Genomic DNA, 21,124 nt, shown 5'->3' on the forward strand with positions numbered 1-21,124 from the left:
CCAGGTACCGTGGCTCATTCCTGTAATCCCAGCAGTTTGGGAGGCTGAGGCAGGTGGATTGCTTGAGCTCAGGAGTTCAAGACCAGCCTGGCCAAAATAGAAAAATCCCATCTCTGCAAGAAATACAAAAATTAGCCAGATGTGGTGCTGTGCTCCTGTAGTCCCAGTTACTTGGGAGGCTAAGGCAGAATTGCTTGAGCCCAGGAGGCAGGGGTTGCAGTGAGCTGAAATTGCACCATTGCACTCTAGCCTGGGGGACAGAGTGAGACCCTGTCTGAGAAAAAAAAAAAAAAAAAGAAAAAACTCTTAAATATTTTTAACATTTTCTAAAACTGGCTAAAAGAAAGCAAGCATTCTTTAAATTAGCAGATCAGTAGCAGAAAAAGTATTGCACTCCAAAATCTCAGCTGCAAGATAAATACAAACTCAGGTTACAAATCAATAGTGTCTCAATATGTATGAAGTTACATTGATGAAAATTTCACATAACACTAAATGGCGGAAAAGCTCATGCAGTCATCCAGACTCTAATATCACCTTATATATTAAGGAGTCATCCAACTTGAGACACCAGAATTTTGATTCTGTAAATATCTCTGAGTGACCATCTACATTTCCAGCTTTATCATACTCCATTTTCCCCATCAAAGCTTTTGTTTTTATTAAGCCCAAGAAGAATAAGACAAAATGAAGAAAAATGGGTATGTGGTACACAGATCCCTCTAGGTGACACAAGAATTGACATGTCTGACTCAGAGAACATATTCAATAAATAACTGTTTATTAAATGAAAAAAAAGCCATAAGAACAATAGTCAGAATTGAGGTAAAGTAGGTGGCCTGCATTTAAAAAATAGTTTCCCTAATCTTTCTACCGCTTCAAGCATCACTTGGATCAACACATTTTTTTTTTGTTGCAAACTCCTGATACAAAGCCATTGATTATTCCCTGCTCACTGGTTGTAAGAAAAAAAAGGGGATATTAAATTTAGTGAAAACAACAACTGGTTGAAAAGAACCTCAGTGAATAGATCTCACTGGAAGAGAAAAGAAGTTTATATGTTGGACCCCACACTTGGCTTCAACCCGTAAGTGCGTTCTCTTTATTTCATTTCTCCTTTAAAATCGCTGCTTATGCTTAATGGTTAATAATAATAGAAATGGCTAACAATTGCCACACTTACTACTCCCCTGAATGTCTTCAGCCTCTTATTCAGAAGTTTCACATAACATCTAGTCAATATAAAGGGAATAATAAGCTGCAATTAAAAGTAATATAAAGCCATTGATACCTTTTTGTCGTACTGTATTAAGTAATTTTAGATTAAACTCTTATACCTTCCCACTATTTTTTTTATTATACTTTATGTTCTAAGGTATATGTGCACAACGTGCAGGTTTGTTACATATGTATACTTGTGCCATGTTGGTGTGCTTCACCCATTAACTCGTCATTTACATTAGGTGTACCTCCTAATGCTATTCCTCCCCGCTCCCCCAACCCCACAACAGGCCCCGGTGTGTGATGTTCCTCTTCCTGTGTCCAGGTGTTCTCATTGTTCAATTCCCACCTATGAGTGAGAACATGTGGTGTTTGGTTTTCTGTTCTTGTGATACTTTCCTGAGAGGGATGGTTTCTAGCTGCATCCATGTCCCTACAAAGGACACAAACTCATCCTTTTTGATGGCTGCATAGTATTCCATGGTGTATATGTGCCACATTTTCTTAATCCAGTCTGTCACTGATGGAGATTTGGGTTGATTCCAAGTCTTTGCTATTGTGAATAGTGCTGCAGTAAACATACATGTGCATGTGTCTTTATAGCAGCATGACTTATAATCCTCTGGGTATATCCCCAGTAATGGGATGGCTGGGTCAAATGGTATTTCTAGTTCTAGATCCTTGAGGAATCGCCACACTGTTTTCCACAATGGTTGCACTAGTTTACAGTCCCACCAACAGTGTAAAAGTGTTCCTATTTCTCCACATCCTCTCCAGCACCTGTTTCCTGATTTTTTAATGATTGCCATTCTAACTGGTGTGAGATGGTATCTCATTGTGGTTTTGATTTGCATTTCTCTGATGGCGAGTGATGATGAGCATTTTTTCATGTGTCTGTTGGCTGTATGAATGTCTTCTTTTGAGAAGTGTCTGCTCATATCCTTTGCCCACTTTTTGATGGAGTTGTTTGTTTTTTTCTTGTAAATTTGATTGAGTTCTTTATAGGTTCTGGATATTAGCCCTTTGTCAGATGAGTAGATTGCAAAAATGTTCTCCCATTCTGTAGGTTGCCTGTTCACTCTGATGGTAGTTTCTTTTGCTTTGCAGAAGGTCTTTAGTTTAATTAGATCCCATTTGTCAATTTTGGCTTTTGTTGCCATTGCTTTTGGTGTTTTAGACATGAAGTCCTTGCCCACGCCTATGTCCTGAATGGTATTCCCTAGGTTTTCTTCTAGGGTTTTTATGGTTTTAGGTCTGACATTTAAGTCTCTAATCCATCTTGAACTGATTTTCATATATGGAGTAAAGAAAGGATCCAGTTTCAGCTTTCTACTTATGGCTAGCCAATTTTCCCAGCACCATTTATTAAATAGGGAATCCTTTCCCCCTTTCTTGTTTTTATCAGGTTTGTCAAAGATCAGATGGCTGTAGATGTGTGGTATTATTTCTGAGGGCTCTGTTCTGTTCCATTGGTCTATATCTCTGTTTTGGTGCCAGTACCATGCTGTTTTGGTTACTGTAGCCTTGTAGTATAGTCTGAAGTCAGGTAGCATGATGCCTCCAGCTTTGTTCTTTTGGCTTAGGATTGTCTTGGCAATGCGGGGTCTTTTTTGGTTCCATATGAACTTTAAATCAGTTTTTTCCAATTCTGTGAAGAAAGTCATTGGTAGCTTAATGGGGATGGCATTGAATCTATAAATTACCTTGGGCAGTATGGCCATTTTCACAATATTGATTCTTCCTATCCATGAGCATGGTATGTTCTTCCATTTGTTTGTGTCCTCTTTTATTTCACTGAGCAGTGGTTTGTAGTTCTCCTTGAAGAGGTCCTTTACATCCCTTGTAAGTTGGATTCCTAGGTCTTTTATTCTCTTTGAAACTATTGTGAATGGGAGTTCATTCATGATTTGGCTCTCTGTTTGTCTGTTACTGGTGTATAAGAATGCTTGTGATTTTTGCACATTGGTTTTGTATCCTGAGACTACCCTTGATTTCCTTCTCTTACCTGACTGCCCTAGCCAGAACTTCCAACACTGTGTTGAATAGGAGTGGTGAGAGAGGGCATTCCTGTCTTGTGCCAGTTTTCAAAGGGAATGCTTCCAGTTTTTGTCCATTCAGGATGATATTGGCTGTGGGTTTGTCATAAATAGCTCTTATTATTTTGAGATACGACCATCAATACCAAATTTATTGAGAGTTTTTAGCATGAAGGGCTGTTGAATTTTGTCAAAGGCCTTTTCTGCATCCGTTGAGATAATCATGTGGTTTTTGTCTTTGGTTGCATTTGTATGCTGGATTACATTTATTGATTTGCGTATGTTGAACCAGCCTTGCATCCGAGGGATGAAGCCCACTTGATCATGGTGGATAAGCTTTTTGATGTGCTGCTGGATTCGGTTTGCCAGTATTTTTTTGCATCGATGTTCATCAGGGATATTGGTCTAAAATTCTCTTTTTTTGTTGTATCTCTGTCAGGCTTTGGTATCAGGGTGATGTTGACCTTGAAAAATGAGTTAGGGAGGATTCCCTCTTTTTCTATTGATTGGAATAGTTTCAGAAGGAATGGTACCAGTTCCTCCTTGTACCTCTGGTAGAATTCGGCTGTGAATCCGTCTGGTCCTGGACTTTTTTTGGTTGGTAGGTCATTAATTATTGCCTCCATTTCAGAGCCTGCTATTGGTCTCTTCAGGGATTCAACTTCTTCCTGATTTAGTCTTGGGAGAGTGTAAGTGTCCAGGAAATTATCCATTTCTTCTAGCTTTTCTAGTTTATTAGCGTAGAGGTTTTTATAGTATTCTCTGATGGTAGTTTGTATTTCTGTGGGGTCAGTGGTGATACCCCCTTTATCATTTTTTTATTGCGTCTATTTGATTCTTTTCTTTTTTCTTCTTTATTAGTCTTGCTAGCGGTCTCTCAATTGTGTTGATCTTTTCAAAAAACCAACTCCTGGATTTGTTGTTTTTTTGGAGGGTTTTTTGTGTCTCTATCTCCTTCAGTTCTGCTCCAATCTTAGTTATTTCTTGCCTTCTGCTAGCTTTTGAATGTGTTTGCTCTTGCTTCTCTAGTTCTTTTAGTTGTGATGTTAGGGTGTCAATTTTAGATCTTTCCTGCTTTCTCTTGTGGGCATTTAGTGCTATAAATTTCCCTGTACACACTGCTTTAAATGTGTCCCAGAGATTCTGGTATGTTGTATCTTTGTTCTCATTGGTTTCAGAGAACATCTTTATTTCTGCCTTCATTTCGTTATGTACCCAGTAGTCATTCAGGAGCAGGTTGTTCAGTTTCCATGTCATTGAGCAGTTTTGATTGAGTTTCTTAATCCTGAGTTCTAGTTTGATTGCCCTGTGGTCTGAGAGACAGTTTGTTATACTTTCTGTTCTTTTACATTTGCTGAGGAGTGCTTTACTTCCAACTATGTGGTCAATTTTGGAATAAGTGCGATGTGGTGCTGAGAAGAATGTATATTCTGTTGATTTGGGGTGGAGAGTTCTGTAGATGTTTAATAGATCTGCTTGGTGCAGAGCTGAGTTCAATTCCTGGATTCCCCTCTTGACTTTCTGTGTCGTTGATGTGTCTAATGTTGACAGTGGGGTGTTAAAGTCTCCCATTATTATTGTATGGGAGTCTAAGTCTCTTTGTAAGTCTCTAAGGACTTGCTTTATGAATCTGAGTGCTCCTATATTGGGTGCATATATATTTAGGATAGTTAGCTCTTCCTGATGAATTGATCCCTTTACCATTATGTAATGGCCTTCTTTGTCTCTTTTGATCTTTGATGGTTTAAAGTCTGTTTTATCAGAGACTAGGATTGCAACCCTGCTTTTTTTTGTTCTCCATTTGCTTGGTAGATCTTCCTCCATCTCTTTATTTTGAGCCTATGTGTATCTCTGCATGTGAGATGGGTCTCTTGAATACAGCAAACTGATGGGTCTTGACTCTTTATCCAGTTTGCCAGTCTATGTCTTTTAATTGGCGCATTTAGCCCATTTACCTTTAAGGTTAACATTGTGATGTGTGAGCTTGATCCTGTCCTTATGATGTTAGCTGGTTATTTTGCTCATTAGTTGATGCAGTCTCTTCCTAGCATTGATGGTCTTTACATTTCGGCATGTTTTTGCAGTGGCTGGTACCGGTCATTCCTTTCCATGTTTAGTGCTTCCCTCAGGAGCTCTTGTAGGGCAGGCCTGGTGGTGACAAAATCTCTCAGCATTTGCTTTTCTGTAAAGGATTTTATTTCTCCTTCACTTATGAAACTTAGTTTGGTTGGATATGAAATTCTGGGTTTAAAATTCTTTTCTTTAAGCATGTTGAATATTGGCCCCCACTCTCTTCTGACTTGTAGAGTTTCTGCCGAGAGATCCGCTGTTAGTCTGATGGGCTTCCCTTTGTGGGTAACCCGACCTTTCTCTCTGGCTGCCCTTAACATTTTTTCCTTCATTTCAACTTTGGTGAATCTGATAATTATGTGTGTTGGAGTTGCTCTTCTCGAGGAGTATCTTTGTGGTGGTCTCTGCATTTCCCGATTTTGAATGTTGGCCTGCCTTGCTAGGTTGGGGAAGTTCTCCTGGATAATATCCTGCAGAGTGTTTTCCAACTTGGTTCCATTCTCCCTGTCACTTTCAGGTACAACAGTCAGATGTAGTTTGGTCTTTTCACATAGTCCCATATTTCTTGGAGGTTTTGTTCATTTCTTTTTACTCTTTTTTCTCTAAACTTCTCTTCTCACTTCATTTCATTCTTTTGATCTTCAGTCACGGATACTCTTTCTTCCAGTTGATCGAGTCAGTTACTGAAGCTTGTGCATTTGTCACGTAGTTCACATGTCATGGTTTTCATCTCTATCAGGTCATTTAAGGACTTCTCTACATTGGTTATTCTAGTTAGGCATTTGTCAAATCTTTTTTCAAGGTTTTTAGTTTCTTTGCACTGGGTTCGTAATTCCTCCTTTAGCTCGTAGAAGTTTGATTGTCTGAAGCCTTCTTCTCTCAACTTGTCAAAGTCATTCTCCATCCAGCTTTGTTCCGTTGCTGGTGAGGAGCTGTGTTCCTTTGGAGGGGAGAGGCACTCTGATTTTTAAAATTTCCAGCTTTTCTGCACTGCTTTTTCCCCATCTTTGTGGTTTTATCTACCTTTGGTCTTTGATGATGGTGACGTACAGATGTGGTTTTGGTGTGGATGTCCTTTCTGTTGATTATTTTTCCTTCTAACAGTCAGGACCCTCAGCTGCAGGTCTGTTGGAGTTTGCTCTAGGTCCACTCCAGACCCTGTTTGCCTGGGTATCAGCAGCAGAGGCTGCAGAAGAGTGAATATTGCTGAACAGCAAATGTTGCTGTCTGATTGTTCCTCTGGAAGCTTTGTCTCAGAGGTGTACCTGGCCATGGGAAGTGTGAGGTGTCAGTCTGCCCCTAGTGGGGGATGCCTCCCAGTTAGGCTACTCAGGGGTCAGGGACCCACTTGAGCAGGCAGTCTGTCCGTTCTTAGATCTCAAACTCTGTGTTGGGAGAACCTCTGCTCTCTTCAAAGCTGTCAGAGAGGGACATTTACATCTGCAGAGGTTTCTGCTGCCTTTTGTTTAGCTATGCCCTGTCCCCAGAGGTGGAGTCTACAGAGGCAGGCAGGCCTCCTTGAGCTGCAGTGGGCTCCACCCAGTTCAAGCTTCCCAGCCGCTTTCTTTACCTACTTAAGCCTCAGCAATGGTGGGCGCCCTTCTCCCAGCCTTGCTGCCACCTTGCAGTTCGATCTCAGATTGCTATGCTAGCAATGAGGGAGGCTCTGTGGGTGTGGGACCCTCCAGGCCAGGCGCAGGATATAATCTCCTGGTGTGCTGTTTGCTAAGACCCTTGGTAAAGTGCAGTATTAGGGTGTGAGTGACCCGATTTTCCAGGTGTTGTGTTTCACGGTTTCCCTTGTCTAGTAAAGGGAATTCCTTTCTCCGTTGTGCTTCCCGGGTGAGGCGGTGGCTCGCCCTGCTTTGACTCTCACTCATTGGGCTACGCCCACTGTCCTGCACCCACTGTCCAACACGCCCCAGTGAGATGAACCCGGTACCTCAGTTGGAAATGCAGAAATCACCCATCTTCTGTGTCGCTCACACTGGGAGTTGGAGGCTGGAGCTGTTCCTATTTGGCCATCTTGGCACCGACTATCTACCTTCCCTGGTAATACTGCTTTAATTAGTTACTGATGTCTTTTTCCAGATGATTTTATTGTTACTGACTTTGTTCATAACCCCAGTAGTAGAGATAATTTCATAGTTAATTTCAAAGGAGATTAGAACATTTTGGTTCATTAATAGATTGAAAGAGAGACCACTGGCCAAATCCAGAATATTTACAAAGAGCATCTAAAATCTTTGAAGGATGTCAGAACTCCCATCCTCAGATAACCTTATAGAAATCTTTGCCCTTCCTGAAATATTCACCAATTCTTTTTTTTTTTTTTTTTTTTTTTTGAGATGGAGTTTTGCTCTTGTTGCCCAGGCTGGAGTGCAATGGTGCGATCTCAGCTCACCACAACCTCTGCCTCCCGGGTTCAAGCAGCCTTCCTCAGCCTCCCAAGTAGCTGGGATTACAGGCATGCCCCACCACACCTGGCTAATTTTGTGTTTTTAGTAGAGACAGGGTTTCTCCATGTTGGTCAGGCTGGTCTTCAACTCCCAACCTCAGATAATCCGCCTGCCTTGGCCTCCCAAAGTGCTGGGATTGCAGGCGTGAGCCACCATGCTTGGCCCACTAATTTTTTTAATTTTTTTTTTCTTTGAGAAGGTGGTCTTGCTCTGTCATCTAGGCTGTAGTGCAATGGTGCAATCACAGCTCACTGCAACATTGACCTCTTGGGCCCAAACAATTCTCCTACCTCAGCCTCCCAAGTAGCTGGGACTACAGGTACTTGCCACCACACCCAGCTTTATTTTTTGTAGAGATGGGGTCTCACTATATAGCCAGGTTTCAAACTCCTGAGCTCAAGTAATCCTCCCACCTCAGCCTCCCAAGTTGCTGGGATTACAGGCGTGAGCCACTGTGCCCAGCCCACTTATTAAATATCAGTATGGACCAATGAATTCATCTTTTATTCAGCAAGTTATATCTATTACTGTTCATTTTGATGTTCAATTTTACCATATTTAAGCTGGCTCCTGTGTCCTTGGACACATGCCCATCATTCTTTGAGTACCTCCTTATTTTCTGACACAGAAAGATGTGTCATGATTAATCTTTTGCTATCTGTGCTCTGGAATCAGCCATCTTTTCAAGAAGTTCTGGTTGATTTTAATGGATATGGTTTTTTGTTTTTGGTTTTTTTTAGTTTTAGTTTCAGTTTTTCAGAGATGGCATCTTGCTATGTTTACTAAGCTGAAATGCAGTGGCTATTCACAGGCATGATCTTGGTGTACCACAGCCTCAAACTCCTGAGCTCAAGCAGTCCTCTCACCTCAGCCTCCCAAGTAGCTGAGACTGCTCCTGAGTTGCTTATGCCACTGTGCCTGGTTAAGAATGGTATTTAGAAGCCAAGATCCAGGTTCTAGGTGGGCTTCCTGCTATTGGGATATCATTGCCTCTATGCCCTCTCAGTGGACAGAGGAAGGAAATGTGTGTGTATATTCATCCACATACACACATACACAACTGTATCTACTTCTATATTTCTGTCTATCTAAAATCATGATTTCATACCAATACTTCCAACTCTAGAGCATTACCACAGAATTTATTCTAAGTTTTGCTATTTCTATATGTATAACTCCCTTCTCCAACAGCAAGAAGCTTGGCTTCAGTTTCCTCAATATTACTTATTCATATTTCCTGTATGTAATCAACCTCCTGACAATGTAGGCCACCTCCTTCACCCCAACCCCCAGCTACACACCACACAAGTGACCTTCTCTGCCCAGTCCTGTTAACCAGCCATGTGGAATCCTCAGCCTGACCACACTGTGCCAGCAACACCAGCTGAACCTCCAACTAGCCACATCCTCAGGCCCTGGCCCTGCTGACCATCTTTGGCCCCATTTGTGTCTACTGAGTCCTAAGCCCTGACCAAAAGGAAGGGGCAGAATACCAGTTTAATGGAAATTGAAAAGGCATTACAGGTTTGGAAGATAAGAAAAAGATGAAAAAATATAGAAGGAAAGAAGAAAAGAAAATAATAAAACCTATTGCAGATGCAACAAATATGTGACACCAGCTTTATACAAAGGCCCTGTACAAAGTCTGAGGGCAAGTAAGATCTGTTCCTAACCCTCAGGAAACTTACAACTGCCCAGAAAGAATAATATGTATGTACTAGACAGGAAACAATGTTGTAATTAACATTGTAAGTATATGAGCAGAGGACCAGGAGGAAAAGAACAGTGGATTCAGCCTGAAGATGTCGGGGGACAAATGGAATGCTGCCAGGGAAGGGTGGCCTGTTCCCAATCAAGGAAGCCTTTAACCAGGTGCAAAGTCGAGGCACCCAGGGCACATGGGGCTAGTGACCAAGATGTGCAAAATCTAGTGTATGTTTTAAAGTGTTTTTGAAATAATATCTTAAATTGTTAGTATAACTTTTGCTTTTAAATGCTTTTAAAACATTTTTTGATATAATAATCTTTATTGTGTCTTCAAATTATAGCTGAAGAGTCTGCTTCTTCTGGAGCAAAGGGAGATCTGGCTGCTGGTAACCGATGTCACTCTGCAAACGCAGGAGGAGAGTGACCCCAAGCTCCCCAAAACCCTGCTTGTCTATGTGGCCCCCTTGTGTGTGCTGGGCTCTGAAGTCCTGGAGGCACTCGCTGGGGCTGCCCCTCACAGCCTCTTCTTCAAGGACGCTCTCCGTGACCAGGGTGTGCTTGCTTCTCCACAGCTTTGATACAGAGGCGACTGATCGGTGCCCATAGAGTAGCTCTTGTGACCTCTGGATGCCTCCATGTTGCTTGGACGCTGCCAGCACCTTCGCGGAGCCCATCACAGACATGCCCCATGTACCAGCCTCCAGCTTTCACTGACCCTGTAGCGGCTACCTGGGCAGAACTAGCTCCATGGAGATGGCTGTTGCTCACTCCAGAATTGTCTGCTGGTGGCACCCTGTACTGCTGCAGAATCCACAAACAAACCAAAAGCTAGAATATTATAAATGCATATACTTAGATCAGCCATCCCCTTTTTCCAGGATCAAACTAAAATCCTGCCTAAGCTATCTTTTTAAATTTTTATCGAGTCATAATTCACATACCACATAATTTACCGTTTGTGGATTGACTTGACTCTCACATTTGAGTGCTTCTTTAGCTTAGCTCACGGGGTTTGGGAATGTGTACACACAATGCATGTGCTGCTGGACACAGTCCCATAACTACACCTTCACATGCATGACTCGAGGGGTAGCAAAGGAGACTGCCATTATGAGCATAATTCACTTTTTCTTCAAGGCTTCAGTAACCTGAAGTGTCTCTGTCGGCAGGTCGGATTGTCTGTGCTGAACGGACTGTCGTCTTGCTTCAGAAACCCCTTTTGAGTATGGTCTCTGGTGCAAGTTCCTGTGAGCTGCCTGATCCGGTGATGCTTGACAGTCTGGACTCTGCCACACCTGTCAACTCCATCTGCAGTGTTCAAGGTAGGCAGCCGTCTCACAGGAATTGGTGTTTATACTTTCTTAACTATTATACTTTATATTCATTTACTCATTTATTCAACAAGTATTTGTGGAGTGCCTGCCAAGTTCCAGACACTGGATACATAAAGAACAAAAGCAGAAATTGTTCTTGCTATCAAACTCGATTCTGCACAGAAGGAGGTGAATCAGATGAACACAGACAGGCCTATCCTCAGGCTCTGAGTGCTCTAGCTGCTGATACCTGCGCCCACATCTTAGTGGGGAGCTCAGGGAAGGCTTCCCAAAGACAGGAGCCTCAAGCTGAGCTCTGAAGCATAGATGAGACTACTTAGGTCAGGGATGGAGCAGAAGGAACATTCCTGGGAAGAAAGCAGGACTTCGTAAGGCCACTGGCATGAGAAAGCTGCTGAGCAGGCGTGTCCAGAAAGAGGCAGGACAGGCAGCCAGATGGGGGTGGGACTAAGCTGAGGCTGGTGGGCCCACCAGGCTGGTGGTGTCAGGAGTGTGCTTTGTCATTGGTACAGGCAGCCTGGTCTGATGTCCTCCCTGCAGAGCAGAGTGGAGGGGCTGGATGGCATTGGGGGCAGCGGTAGAGAAGGAAATTCAAGGGTGGACTTAGGGAAATCGGCAGGTTAAGTGATGAATTGGGCATAGATGGAGGCAGAAGATATATCTGACGACCTCTGAGCTCCTGGCTCAGATAAGGTGATGGTAGTGCTGTTCATTAAGTAGGATGTGGCAGGCAAGGTCAGCTTTAAGGGGACACTCTCAGTTCTGTCAGGAGAGTTTGCATGTTTTGCATACATCTGAGATGTTTCAGCAGCTGGTTAGATATGCGAGTCTGGAGCTGAAAACAGCATTAATATTTTCTCTTTTTTAACTTTATAAAACTTAGTACTAAAAGTCATACATGGCTAGTGGAACTAGTGAAAAATAAATGAAGAGAAAGTTAACAGCCCGCCCTCTGTCCCCGGCTTTCTGCTGCACTGGCGCATCCAGGAGACACAGCTGCCCGCCTTGAGGGGGTGTGTGTGCTTGCACATCAGATGATTTACTGCACATTATTCTGCCACTTGCTTCTCTGTAGCAGGAATATCTGTCCAGGTGGGGAGAGAGATCCAACTCAAGAAGTTAATAGTTGCATAGCATCCCCTCATATGAATAAACTCTCCCTCCACTCATGGACATCCAGGATCTCTCGTGTTTTTGCAGTTATTAAACAAGACTGTAATAAACATTCTTGGACATTGATCCTTAACTGATTTCTGTAAAGGAGGATTTCAGCAGTTTGGGGTTCATGGAGATTTTTAAACAACTTTATTGAGCTATAACTCAGTAATACCCTATAATTCACTCCTTTAAAGTGTTTTTAGTATTCACAGAATTGTGCAAACATCACTAAAATCTAATTTTAGAACAAAAACCCACACCTATTATCATTCACGCCCCATTACCACCCACCCTCCCACACCCTAGTCTTAGGAAACCACCAATCTACTATTTGTTTCTATGAAATTTGCCTGTTCTGTTTTTGGGGCGGGGGGGTTGTTTCTGTTTTTGTTTTTGTTTTTTTTGTTTTGAGATGGAGTCTCTCTCTGTCACTCAGTGACATACAGTGGCATGATCTCTGCTCACTGCAAGCTCCGCCTCCCGGGTTCACGCCATTCTTCTGCCTCAGCCTCCTGAGTAGGTGGGACTACAGGCGCCCGCCACCATCCTGGCTAATTTTTTTTGTATTTTTAGTAGAGACGGGGTTTCACCATGTTAGCCAGGATAGTCTCGATCTCCTGACCTCATGAGCCACCCGCTTCGGCCTCCCAAAGTACTGGGATTACAGGCGTAAGCCACTGTGCCCAGCCAATTACTGCAACTTTTAAGTCTTGAAGTTGGGTACTGTCAGTTTTCCAACTTTGTTCTTGTTCTTCAATATTGTCTTGGCTATTCTAGGTCATTTTGCCTCTCCATATAAACTTTAGAATCAATTTGTTGATATCCACAAAATAACTTGATGAGATTTTGATTGGGATAGTGTTGAGTCTGTAGATCAGGTGGGGAAAAACTGACATGTTAATACTAGAGCCTTCTTATCCATGAACATGGAATATCTCTGTGTTTATTTATATCTTCTTTGATATCTTTCGGAAGAGTTTTTTAGTTTTCCTCATACAGATCTTATACATATTTTGTTAGATTTATACTGAAGTATTTCATTTATTTTGTTGCTATTGTAAATAGTATTGTTTTTAATTTCAAATTCCAATCGTTCATTGCATTTCATAGGAAAACAATTAACTTTTTGATATTAACCCTGCAACTTTGCTGTAATCACTTAGTAGTTCCAGTGGTTTTTTGTTGTTTCTTTGGGATTTTCTACATAGAAAACTAAGTCATCTGTGAACAGTTTTCTTTCTTTCTTCTCAATCTGTGTAGCTTTTATTTTCTTGTCTTACTGCATTAGCTAGGACCATCAGTACCATGTAGAATAGCAGTAGTGGGAACAACCTTGCCCTGTTCTTAATCTTAGGGGTTAACCATGTACTTTCTCACCATTGATTATGATGTTAAACAGAGGGGTTTTGTTGTTCCATTTGCTGGAGATAGTATCACTTTGGAAGAAAATAATATTAGCTCTCCTTCTCTTCTTTTATTACACTGTTCCTTTCCATCTACCTACCTTTGCATCTGCACTTTATATTGTTAAGATTGGTAATATTCTGTTGTATAACTATAATTAAGCTTTGCACACATTTTCTACAGATTGATTCTCAAAGATGAAAATCAATAAATGGCATTTATATTATTATGATTATACAAGTTGAGTATCCCATATCCGAAATGCTTGTAACCAGAAGTGTTTTGGATTTTTTATTGGTTTTTTCATCCTTTTTTTTTTTTTTTTTTTTTTTTTTTTTTTTTTTTGAGACGGAGTCTCGCTCTGTAGCCCAGGCTGGAGTGCAGTGGCCGGATCTCAGCTCACTGCAAGCTCCGCCTCCCGGGTTCACGCCATTCTCCGGCCTCAGCCTCCCGAGTAGCTGGGACTACAGGCGCCCGCCACCTCGCCCGGCTATTTTTTGTATTTCTTAGTAGAGACAGGGTTTCACCGTGTTAGCCAGGATGGTCTCGATCTCCTGACCTCGTGATCCGCCCCTCTCGGCCTCCCAAAGTGCTGGGATTACAGGCTTGAGCCACTGCGCCCGGCCCATCCTTTTTTTTGAGATGGGGTCTTGCTGTGTTGTCCAGGCTGCTCTCAAACTCCTGGGCATATTTTGGTTTTAATGTTTTTGAGACAGGATCGTCCAGGCTGGAGTGCATTGGTGTGATCATAGCTTCCTGTAACCTTGAACTCTTGAGCTAAAGCAATACTCCCATGTCAGCCTCCTGAGTAGCTAGGACTACTGGGATGGCACGCACCACCATGCCCAGTTAATTTTTGTTGTTGTTGTTGTTGTTGTTGAGACAGAGTTTCACTGTGTTGCCCAGGCTGCTCTCAAACTCCTGACCTCAAGTAATCCCTCAGCCTTGGCCTTCCAAAGTGCTGGGATTACAAGTGTGAGCCATTGTGGCTAGCCATGTGTCTTTATATAAACAACATATAGTTGGTTCTTGTTTTTCGTTCACTCTGATAGTCTCTGTTATTTAATTTGTGTATTGAGACCATTCTCATTTAAAGTGATTATTCATATAACTGAGATAATGTCAACTGTATTTATAACTGTTTTCTATTTATTGCACGGCTTGTTTCTTTTTTTTTTTTGTCTTCCACTCTCTTTCTAACTATTTTCATTTTTTATTGAGCATTATGTTTCCATTTTCTCTTTTCTTTCAAAATATCAATTATACTTTTTTTTTTTTTTTTTGGAGACAGAGTCTTGCTCTGTCGCCCAGTCTGGAATGCAGTGGCACGATCTTAGCTCACTGCAAGCTCCGCCTCCCGGGTTTACACCATTCTCCTGCCTCAGCCTCCCAAGTAGCTGGGACTACAAGTGCCCGCCACCACACTCGGCTAACTTTTTGTATTTTTAGTAGAGATGGGGTTTCACCGTGTTAGCCAGGATGGTCTTGATCTCCTGACCTCGTGATCCGACCACCTCGGCCTCCCAAAGTGCTGGGATTACAGGCGTGAGCCACCGCGCCCGGTCCAATTATACTGATTTTTAAGTTTTTCTAGTGGAGTTTGCAATACACTTTACAGCCAATCAAGTCCACTTTCAAATAACACTGTCCTGCTTCACAGGTAATGCAGGTACCTTATATCAGAGTGTTCCTGATTTCTTTTTTTTTTTCTTTCCCATCCCCTGTAACACTCCTGTTATGCATTTCACTTACTCAAAAGGTATAATCATTGATTACATTATTGTTATTATTATTTAAATAAACTATCTTTTCTATCAATTTAGAATTAGAAATGTAAAAGATTTTATTTTACCTTCATTTATTCCTTCTCTAATACTCTTTCCTTCTCTATATAGGTTCAAATTTCTGACATTTCATTTTCCTCATATCTCACCATTTTCATGTACCATTCCCTGTGGGCTTCTTCTGCTTCCAGGCCTGCTCTATAGCTGCCCTGCAGGCCCGCATATAGGGCTCAAGATTTGTAAACAGACTTATCACAGAGGCAGGGCTGAGTGCTGCCAGATCCTTTAATGAGAACCAGTCAACTGGGCATTAAGAGAAAACAAACCCCCAGCTGCAAAATAACAAAGATTATCCAAGCCTCACATGCAGGAATGCCCATAGCAAGGTAGCAGCTAGGCAGTGACCTGCTCCTACACAGTCCTCAGCCTGCACACCTGCCAGCCACGGGCCTGCCCACCTCTATCAAATCCAGGCAAGGCTGGAGTCCTCACTGCTGTTTGGCAATAGCAGTTGCCCCCATCTCAGCACCTCAGCCTTGCTCGCTTCTGCCCTGCCGTGGTCCAGAAGGTCTCGGTGATGACATGTCCCCTGCATGGCTCCAAGGGGACCCCTTCACTTCTGCAGAGTTGGTGCTGGGTTTGGGCAGCTCTCTCAACAGCTGAACGAGCTGAGCGTCTGGGTCTCAGATGGCTGAGTACGGAACGTTTTCTCTGAGCAGAGTTTAAAAGGACCCTGAATGTATTCTGAGCATGGAGCAGTCACTCACTAAGAGTTGGCAGCATCCCTCTGTCCATCCAGGCCTCAGTGACGGGGTGAGGGGGAGGCACTCACTCCTTGCTGGTGTCACAAGGCCTCCTCGTCTCTGTTCTCCCTGAGTGGCAGCTCTGGGGTGTGCGGAAATGTCTCTCTGCTGTGTCTTCTGGGGTGAAGTCGTTTGGCAATGCTGGTTTTCCCTCCCTCACTCTGCTCACCACCTCTTTGTCCACCACTCACTAGCGATGGGACCTGGAGCAGGGATGCAGGAAGGGATGCAGTAGGCTCACATCTCTGTGGAAAGAGTGATGAACTCCTGTCTAAACCCAGGCTCCAGCCTCTAAATAGAAGACTTGTGAGCCCTGACTTCTTTCCATCAGGAGATAGGGAGGAAGAGGGTATAGCAGAGTTCAAGTTACTGAAGAAATGTGTGCACCAGGCTGCGGTGAACGCCAGACCCACCCATCCTGAGGTCCCTTTGAAAGGACCTTTTTAAAAAGATGTGTTCGTAGCTAGCAATACACCCTTCCTAAACCTAATTACAAGATATTTCTGCACATAAGCAAAGTAAAGACGTAATGGCAAACTGCTGGCAGGTTCATGAGTATGGTGTCCTCAACCCTGATGTAAACTATCTTTTTCTGTTGCTCCTTTAAGTGAATGTCTTTTGTTTTTGTTTTTGTTTTTTTGAGACAGAGTCTCTCTCTCTCGCCAGGCTGGAGTACAGTGGCGCGATCTCGGCTCACTGCAACCTCTGCCTCCTGAGTTCAAGCGATTCTCCTGCCTCAGCCTCCCGAGTAGCTGGGACTACAGGCGCGTGCCACCACACTCAGCTAATTTTTGTATTTTTAGTAGAAATGGGGTTTCATCATGTTGGCCAGGATGGTCTCGATCTCTTGACCTCGTGATCCTCCCACCTCAGCCGCCCAAAGTGCTGGGATTACAGGTGTGACCCACTGTGCCCGGCCTTAAGTAAATGTTTAATCATACACTTCCCAGCCATCTCTTGAAATTTATTTAGGGTTGCCAGAAAAGATTTCCACAATGGCTTATGGACCTCAGATGAAATGTATTTCCTCAACTCGTTCCTTATTCTCTAATTGGAAGGAAATTGCTTAATCCCATGTAAATGTAAATGCTGTTAACACCCATGGATATCCTAGCATAAAAAGGAACTTTGGCTGGTGGCAGTCTACTTTTTATTAAGGTAGCAGTCATTCAAGCACCAGTAAACCAGTGAGCGGGCCTTTGGTGGGCCTGCAGGCCCTGGGCAGGAGCCAGGCCACGGTGCCAGATATGCTGGGGTCTTGGGGATGCAGCCGCTCCTTTCTCCCCTTGCACCTCCTCATGCGCCTGCCTATTGTGAATTAGTCAACACTGCTTTCCAGCTGCGTTATGAGCCTTTATTGACTTTGCTTTTCATCCCTTTGACCCACTTTGACAATGTCATTAGCTAGGGCAGCCTTTTCAAAATCAAGATCTATTATTTTCATTTTTTAAAAGCCATTCAAGTATGCATTGCATGAATGCACTTTAATAAACCAAGCCTACTCATTCTCATACTTCTGATTTATCCTCTAAAGGTAATTTTTCTCCCAATGTTTGTTCTAGTGGGGAATTAAATTTTTTGCACCAAGAGTGGAAAGGAAGACCCTTCTATTTTTCTAGAAACTCAGATTTTACTTTGTCTTCAAACATCTAATTTCACCACTTTTCAACAAGGACGTCTGCGATTTGCTGGTGTCTCAAGATGATATCTACAGTGCTTCACATCCAAGAAAATCAGACCATCCCAATCCCAAGCAAGCACTGACCAACTGTGCTTGCCCGGCCTCAGCCCTGCCATGGTGTGCAGAGTCCCTGTGCTGAGGTCCCATGTGGCCCACCCTGGTTGCTTTGTGGACCCCCTCACTCCCTTCCTCAGGAAGCCTTCCATGACCCTCTGGGATGCCCAGGGGTGTCTCTGACACACGTCTCAGGTGTCTTTTCCATTTGTCAATTTACCATTTATTTCATCTTTTTTTTTTTTTTTTTTTTTGGCAGGGGGTGGGGGACAGGATCTTGCCCTGTCACCCAGGCTGGAGTGCAGTGGCATAATCACAGCTCAAACACTCGTTACTGTGTTAAGGAGTCTATATACTATTAATGTGCTACAGAAAAAGCACAGACCTGGCCGGGCGCAGTGGCTCAAGCCTGTAATCCCAGCACTTTGGGAGGCCGAGGCGGGCGGATCACGAGGTCAGGAGATCGAGACCATCCTGGCTAACACGGTGAAACCCCGTCTCTACTAAAAATACAAAAAGAAATTAGCCGGGCGTGGTGGCGGGTGCCTGTAGTCCCAGCTACTCCGGAGGCTGAGGCAGGAGAATGGCGTGAACCCGGGAGGCGGAGCTTGCAGTGAGCCGAGATCGCGCCACTGCACTCCAGCCTGGGCGACAGAGCGAGACTCCGTCTCAAAAAAAAAAAAAAAAAAAAAAGAAAAAGCACAGACCTAAATATGCAATATGGGGAATGTTTGAGGGACTGAGGGCCAGCTCAGCTGTGGTGATGTAACTACGTATGCAACTGGAAAAATATCCCAACGAAAATACTTTGGTTAGGTGGTAATATGCAGGCAGGTTTTAAAATGTACTTCTTATTGTTACAATTTTTCTTTGTACAATAAGTGGAAATTATAAAAAGCTTAGGAACATATATATAAACTCACAAGTAAGGAAAAAAAATCACGAGGCCCCTCATGTTGTCCTCTGCACATGGAGGAGCAAAGGAGTCGGACAGGGCAGAGCTGCCTCTGAGGTAGGCTTTCCTTCTCTTGGGCCTAGGCACTGTGGTTGGCGTGGACGAGAGCACTGCTTTCTCATGGCCTGTGTGTGACATGTGTGGCAACGGGAGATTGGAACAGAGGCCGGAAGACAGGTAAGGGGACAGGGGCTGTCCTGAAAGCCCTAGAACCCAAAGGGCACAGAAGCAACCCAGCCCCCAGAACCTGGGCCTTGCTGCCTCAGGTGACTCCCTCGAGAGCTCAAGGGGCAACCTCCGCCTCTGCTGAGCGGCAAGGGAAGAGGCCCCTGGGGCCCGGTGGTTTTTCCTTACTGAGATTTCTGCTATTTCTTGCAGCTGCTCCTGTTATGAGATAGAAGTGCTGGGTTTGTCCCCACCTCCTTTATTATCAGTCAGGAGAATTAAAAAAACAGGACAAACATGAATAAGTGAGAAAAACTTGGTGACTACATATAGCCTGGTTTTTGTGAAAGGTGCAGATGTTTACAGAGACCACATTTACAGTGAGCAGCTGCTGGACAGATGTCCCTACCCACCCCATTGTGCTGCCCTCCCTCAGGGTCTGGGCCGGTGTCAGTGCAGTGCAGTCCATCCCTGTGAAGTCAGTCCTCCGGCCTCCCAAGTGCAGTGTCATGTGATAGAAAGGGACAGGCTCATTACTTTTCTGCTCCTTAAAAAGCAAAGAGGTGGCCAGGTACAGTGGCTCACGCCTGTAATCCCAGCACTTTGGGAGGCCAAGGCGGGCGGATCATGAGGTCAGGAGATCGAGACCATCCTGCCTAACACGGTGAAATCCCGTCTCTACTAAAAATACAAAAAATTAGCCGGGTGTGGTGGCGGGCGCTTGTAGTCCCAGCTACTCGGGAAGCTGAGGCAGGAGAATGGTGTGAACCCGGGAGGCAGAGCTTACAGTGAGCCAAGATTGCGCCAATGCACTCCAGCCTGGGCGACAGGGTGAGACTCTTGTCTCCAAAAAAAAAAAAAAAAAGCAAAGACACTGGCACGGTGGCTCACGTCTGTAATCCCAGCACTTTGGGAGGCTGAGGCAGGCGGATCACGAGGTCAGGAGATCCAGATCATCCAAAAATTAGCTGGGCGTGGTGGTGTGTGCACGTAATCCCAGCTGCTCGGGAGGCTGAGGCAGGAGAATCTCTTGAACCAGGGAGTCAGAGGTTGCAGTGAGCTGAGATCACACCACTGCACTCCAGCCTGGTGACAGAATGAGACTCTGTAATCCCAGTACTGTGGGTGAGGGGATCCACCTGCCTCGGCAGGTGGATCACTTGAGGTCAGGAGTTCAAGACCAGCCTGGCCAAGACGGTGAAACCTCATCTCTACTATTAATTTTAAAAATTAATTTTAAAAATACAAAAATTAGCCAGGCATGATGGCACACACCTGTAGTCCCAGCTACTCAGGAGGCTGAAGTGGGAGAATCTCTTGAACCAGGGGGAGGTGGAGGTTGCAATGAGCTGAGATCACACCACTGCACTCCAACCTGTGTGACAGAGCGAGAGCGAGACTCCATCTCAAAACAAAGAGCAAATGTCTTCTTGGCACGCCTAGGCTGGTGGCCTTACACAAGCCATCACTGGACCGCGTGGAAGAGATGAGCGCGTGTGCAGGCATGCATGGTAGCACAAAACAGTGACTGTGCTGGCAGCTGAGAGCCGACTTTCTCTCCCAGGCCAGGGGGCAGGCTGACACCTGGCCTCCCAGGCTCTGACTTCCCTTCCTGGGAGGCTCAGCATCCCCTCCTCTGCTCCCCTCATCAGCCTCCAGCCAGTGCTACTCGAAGCTGATGTTCATCCCTTGGACAGGCTGAGTCCAGGCAGCTGCAGGCCTGTCTCAGAAACTTGATTCTGAGAGTAAAGCCCCGTTTTGTATCTCAGCAGACACTCATGTTTAGGAAAATATCTCCCACTGGAGCTTTCCTGACTTGTGCCTCCCGGGGCCTTGTCTTTCCTTGGCTTTTCATGTACCAGAGGCGCCTTTTCCTGTGGGGACTGCTCCCGGGTTGTCACATCTCCTATTCTCAAGAGGCACCTGCAGGTCTTCCTGGACTGCCGCTCAAGACCCCAGTGCAGAGTGAAGGTCAAGGTAGGAACCAGGCCAGAGCACGCACTCACTCCTAGCTCACTCCAACATAGGGAAGGTGAGACCGAGCTGAAGCAGGTGCACGTCCTTCTCACATCTGCAGAGGCACTGGGACTCGGCTGGGATGGGTTGCATCTGGAGCTCCCTCTAGGTCCTAGGAGCTTCCCTAGGAAAGGTGGGAGGATGCATCCTGTGTGAACACAGTCTCTCCATGTTAAAACACATCTTTGACCTAAGACTGTGAGACCAAAGCTCTGAAGACAGGTAGTTTGGAGGTAACATGTTAATTTTTGGGAATGAGTGATTTAACTTGAGCACT

The 21,124-nt window shown here is 44.3% G+C and overlaps 1 protein-coding gene and 1 long non-coding RNA gene across 45 annotated transcripts in view; one reads left to right on the forward strand and one right to left on the reverse strand.

Annotated features, from left to right (window-relative positions):
- The window catches only part of SPIDR (scaffold protein involved in DNA repair), a 484,346-nt gene that overhangs the window by 454,298 nt on the left and 8,924 nt on the right, over positions 1–21,124 (forward strand). For 27 of the 44 annotated variants that reach the window (XR_012416420.1, XR_012416422.1, XM_065519183.2 and 24 more), the window contains 4 exons: positions 9,835–10,045; positions 10,663–10,815; positions 18,750–18,843; positions 20,694–20,808. Coding sequence is in view for 40 of the 44 variants with exons in the window: in XM_065519183.2 (XP_065375255.1) it covers positions 9,835–10,045; positions 10,663–10,815; positions 18,750–18,843; positions 20,694–20,808 (573 nt within the window). In the remaining 4 variants the exon portion in view is untranslated. Of the gene's footprint in view, positions 1–9,834; positions 10,321–10,662; positions 10,816–16,642; positions 16,874–18,749; positions 18,844–20,693; positions 20,809–21,124 lie in introns of those variants that run through there. The other 17 variants (XR_012416421.1, XM_065519186.2, XM_065519187.2 and 14 more) reach the window with 4 other exon arrangements.
- Positions 17,934–18,541, reverse strand: LOC135964726 (uncharacterized). Its single transcript, XR_010577273.2, has 2 exons — positions 18,419–18,541; positions 17,934–18,096 (listed from the first exon to the last, which is right to left on the reverse strand). It is a non-coding gene; the product is annotated as an uncharacterized lncRNA (long non-coding RNA).

Source organism: Macaca fascicularis, chromosome 8 (assembly GCF_037993035.2).
Source record: "Macaca fascicularis isolate 582-1 chromosome 8, T2T-MFA8v1.1".
Lineage (NCBI taxonomy): Eukaryota > Metazoa > Chordata > Mammalia > Primates > Cercopithecidae > Macaca > Macaca fascicularis.